Source organism: Pyxicephalus adspersus, chromosome 2 (genome assembly GCF_032062135.1).
Source record: "Pyxicephalus adspersus chromosome 2, UCB_Pads_2.0, whole genome shotgun sequence".
NCBI lineage: Eukaryota > Metazoa > Chordata > Amphibia > Anura > Pyxicephalidae > Pyxicephalus > Pyxicephalus adspersus.
Genome location: NC_092859.1, coordinates 33062642 through 33066789, shown reverse-complemented (window position 1 = coordinate 33066789; position 4148 = coordinate 33062642). Strand labels below are relative to the sequence as shown.

At 39.3% G+C, this 4148-nt stretch overlaps 1 protein-coding gene across 1 annotated transcript in view; it reads right to left on the bottom strand.

Annotated features, from left to right (window-relative positions):
• The window catches only part of ANO2 (anoctamin 2), a gene marked incomplete in the record, with an annotated part of 124425 nt that overhangs the window by 69671 nt on the left and 50606 nt on the right, over positions 1-4148 (bottom strand). Inside the window, 1 exon segment of the mRNA XM_072398970.1 lies at positions 42-124. Within this exon segment, the coding sequence (XP_072255071.1) occupies positions 42-124 (83 nt within the window).

Genomic DNA, 4148 nt, shown 5'->3' with positions numbered 1-4148 from the left:
TTTTAATTATGGCCTTTTAAAAATAAAGATGTAAAACTTACTTCTTCCTCTTCTAAGCCTGTAAGGTCCCAAAAGTAGCTTAACCTCATTTGCAAGCGTTTCCAGTGTTCAAGAAACAAGGTAGCTGGAAGTCAAAAGGAATAAACATTATTGTGAAGCCAATGTGGACATAAAGAGGAGACAAAAGTGTTTAATATCTACAACGTGTATCTAGAAACCTTTTACAGAGGATGTGTAGTCTTCATATATTAGATGTATACACATTATCATTATTGGGTTGGTCAGCTCTTAGACTTGCATTGTATGTAACAGCAGAAAAGTATAACTATTGTGTTAGGGAGTATTTCCTAAGAACCACCCGCCAATGGGAATGCTCCCCAACGTTTACAACCTTAAAAGCTGCACTGTTATGACAAATGGCATGGAGCTCTTCCACGGGCTGGTGGTTGTTAGGGAACGCTTCCTTACACAATGGTTTTACTTTACTGTTGTTACAATGCAAGACCAAGGGTTGACCAACTCATTAATGATAATGAACGCCATCTGTGACATATATCTTATCTCAGCAAGAGAATGCACATTGGTTTTATACATATTATATGATTAATATATTATTATAAATGTATTCTGAGACTTGAATCCCTCTCCAGCCAGCAACACTGTCCCTGAATCTTCCTAGGCTGGATTTGGTTCTTGGTCTCCTTGCCTCAAAGAAGTAGAATCTTCTGAAAATGAGCTCCATCTTCTAGTGGAGATTCCATCTGAAGTACATCAGCTATAGCTCTCCTTCTGGTGGTGTGATCTGTACCTACCTGTCATACGATCTTCTGTCCAGTCACCCGATACACATATATACATATATATAAGGCCGTGACAGAGAACAGGATGATGCCTGAACAAGGAGAATAATAATGTCTCTCCAGGCTCCAGTGTGCATTTCTTCTCTGGTTACCAATCACAGCTTACTCCTGATCATTCTTGATTGCCTGATATCCAGACCTTTGTTTGACCATATGTCCATTTTCCTGTCCTCCTTACCTCCCGAATTGGAATCTAGATTCTCTGTTTTTTTGATCTTGGCTTTGTCCCGACCATTCCTAATTGCTGCCCGTTCTAAATATGTCATTGCCTCACCATTCTGAACTGGATCTGCTTCTGTCAGCTGTCACCAGTCCCAACTTGTTTGATGACCGCAACCTAAGCATCATCTTTCCTTCATTCATTTCCATCATTCCTTATGGTGTGCACTGGTGAAGTCAGAAGTCGGTGGCTCTGCACCTCATTTACACTTTAGTCACGTGAACTGAATGTATCCTTGACCCCACCAGTACTTTGAGACAATGACCAAGATATCTGAAAAGTTAAAGTGAAGTCAGATATTCTAATCTGTATACTTTTTCTGGGTTAGTTAGACAAAATACTCTGAAGATATTCAACCAAAATAACAGCCAGTGAACTAGAATTTTCAGATGAGAAAGGCCTGTAGCAAGAAATAGGGGGAGGGCCTTCATGACAGGGTATAAGGGCTGCCCAGCCAGGATAGAAGGGGGTGGGGGGTAAGGGGGATAAAGAGTTAAAGTTTTGAAAGATGCTTGGGAAGAATTGGAAGGGGATTTGGTTGGAAGTTAAAGGGGGTGGAGAGTAGGCACAGATATAGGAGGGCTAGAACAGAAGTATAGCACATTTTTACAGAGGAAAAAATTTCCCCCCTACCCTCCCTGTTGGTAAAAAGGGGTGGGGGCTGTGAGGCGGTTGGGGTCTGGTGGAAGGTGTGTGCCCTGTGGTAATTTTGGGGTAAGGGGGCATCCAGGATGGGGGTGCCCCCTTAAATTGGTTCTGGTGTGGGCCCCTGAGGCGGTGCTGGGGCTAGGGACAAGTGCGTTGGTAATAGTGGGTTGCAGTTACTGCAACTGGAGGCGGGCTTTACCTTTCAAGATCTGCAGCCTAGTTAAGTGGGGAGTTAAATTTGGTTCCGGGAGTTATCCAAAGAAAGAAGGATAGTTTGTATTGGTTGGGGGTGTTAAATATTTTGTATGTATTTCAGGTTTATAACAAGTTGGTAAATCTTCAAGACTTACTTATGGTTATTAAAGTTATTTATGGTTATTTATTATTTATGTTAATTTATGCAAATATTATATGTTAATTATTATCAATGTTAATAAACGGCTGATTGCCAGCCAATTTTAAGTCCAACGAAGTGTTTGTGTATTGATGGGGTTTAAGTGGAAGAAAGGGGGAGGTTGCCAAGTAAAAGGGTGGAGCAAGTGTTGATAGTAAGTTTAGGATATACAATGGAAGGGGGGGGGGGGAAAGGGTGAGCTAGGGAGAGATCCCCACTATCCTAGTCATGGATCTAGCACTTATTTAGCTTTAGATCCTGAAGATGAAATCTATGTTAAACAAATATTATCTAAATAAAGAGACATGTATATTACTTGAATCTCGGGGTCTTTTGTGCAATATTTTAGACCTGCGCAGTAATCTGCTCAGATAGCTATTCCAGCACACTGGCTCTATTCCTGCAATAATGACCAGTTAGTATCGCTCATTATCATTGTGCAAAATGACTGGTCTTGTCTCCACCCCAGGGCAGTTTTCTACAGGCAGACTTTAGTGGGTGGTCCTGCTGAGTTCCTCCCACAGCTTTGCTGTCTATACACGCTACATTTGTAAGGTAATAATTAGGTTTGCAAAGGTATTTGGTGTACGTAAATTACATTTATATCCTTAGTGGCCATTGACAAGTACATTTTAAATAAATGCTTTCTCGTCCGAATTATGTGACAGGACTGTGCAAATATTTAAAAAGTGAAGTAAATAAATGACACAAAAATGAGTAGATTATGTGACTTTAGCAGAAATGAAACATTTTCAGGCTGCACTCAGCAATGATTGTTCCTAGCTTTCCTGAATCTATTTTTTTTAATTCCTTCTTTTGGCTAAAGCCATAAGTTCACTATACCCACACTCAAGCCAAAGTTTAATTTAAAGTTTACAGGAAAGGGGAACTTTTCCAATCAGATATCAGAGTGGAATATGAGTACAGAGCCATTATCGTAGCCTTTTAACAAATTGCCTGCTTCTTCAAAGAACAAGTAAGTCACTGAGGATAAATGCCCCCCTTCCCTCAATTAGACCAAATCAATGAAGCATAAATCGCTCATTGTCCTATTCCTGAAATGTACATGTGAGTAATAATGTATGACAGTTTCCCTGCAATCTTTGCACTGTCTGCTAGCGACCGGTAAGAGTAGATGACCCTTCTCCGCTCAGTACAATGGGAGTGTCAATCAACACAAAGAATATCTAACATAAGTGCGGTATTCTGCTCAGAGAACATATTGTAATCGGACGCTCAAATTCAAGATGAGTCAGGCTTACATAAGGATCCAGTGTCTGACTTTGGGAGGTTTATTCCATTCAGTTAAAGATGCACAAAAAGGATCACCAGTTTTAACTTTCTTGAAAGTCCTAAAGGGTCAGCCTTCCAAATAGTGGCATTTAAATTGATGTCTTTGAGCTGATAGATCTTTCAGGTTCCAGACTCCACCTACTAATGTTTAAAATGGGTTCTTACCTAATCTTAATATTACTTAATCTTAGATTTTCAGTTATTTTATATGAATTGGACACTCCATAGCTGATAACTGATTTCTACATTTCTTAGACGTTTATTGGAGTATAAACTAGGATTCATCCATAATCTATATACTGGTATATAGATTCTAGTAAACTAGGATTCATCTATAATCTACATACTGGTATAGGGCAGACCCTTCAAAGCTTTACAGTAGTTTAAAGTAGCATCTGATATTGCAAAATATTTTTTAGTGCTTGTATAGACTACCTTGGTTTGAATGGACTAAAGGGAATGGTGGACATAATCAAGACCCATTGTGTGGGCATTAGGTTTCATTTAGTATTAGAATAAATACAGTACCGAAATTCTCCATTTCATTATTAAAGATGCTTAGGGAAAGTTTATTTGGAAAAAAGAAACAATGTACTCTTTTTAGGAAATTATTTAAAGTAGTTTAGTTTAGATCACTTAGTCTATGTTGAGGTCAAGGTGCAGTTTCTTCTTTCTTACACCCCTGAACTGCTTTATTTGGGCAGCAGCTCATAGAGAATGAGGGGGGGCAGCA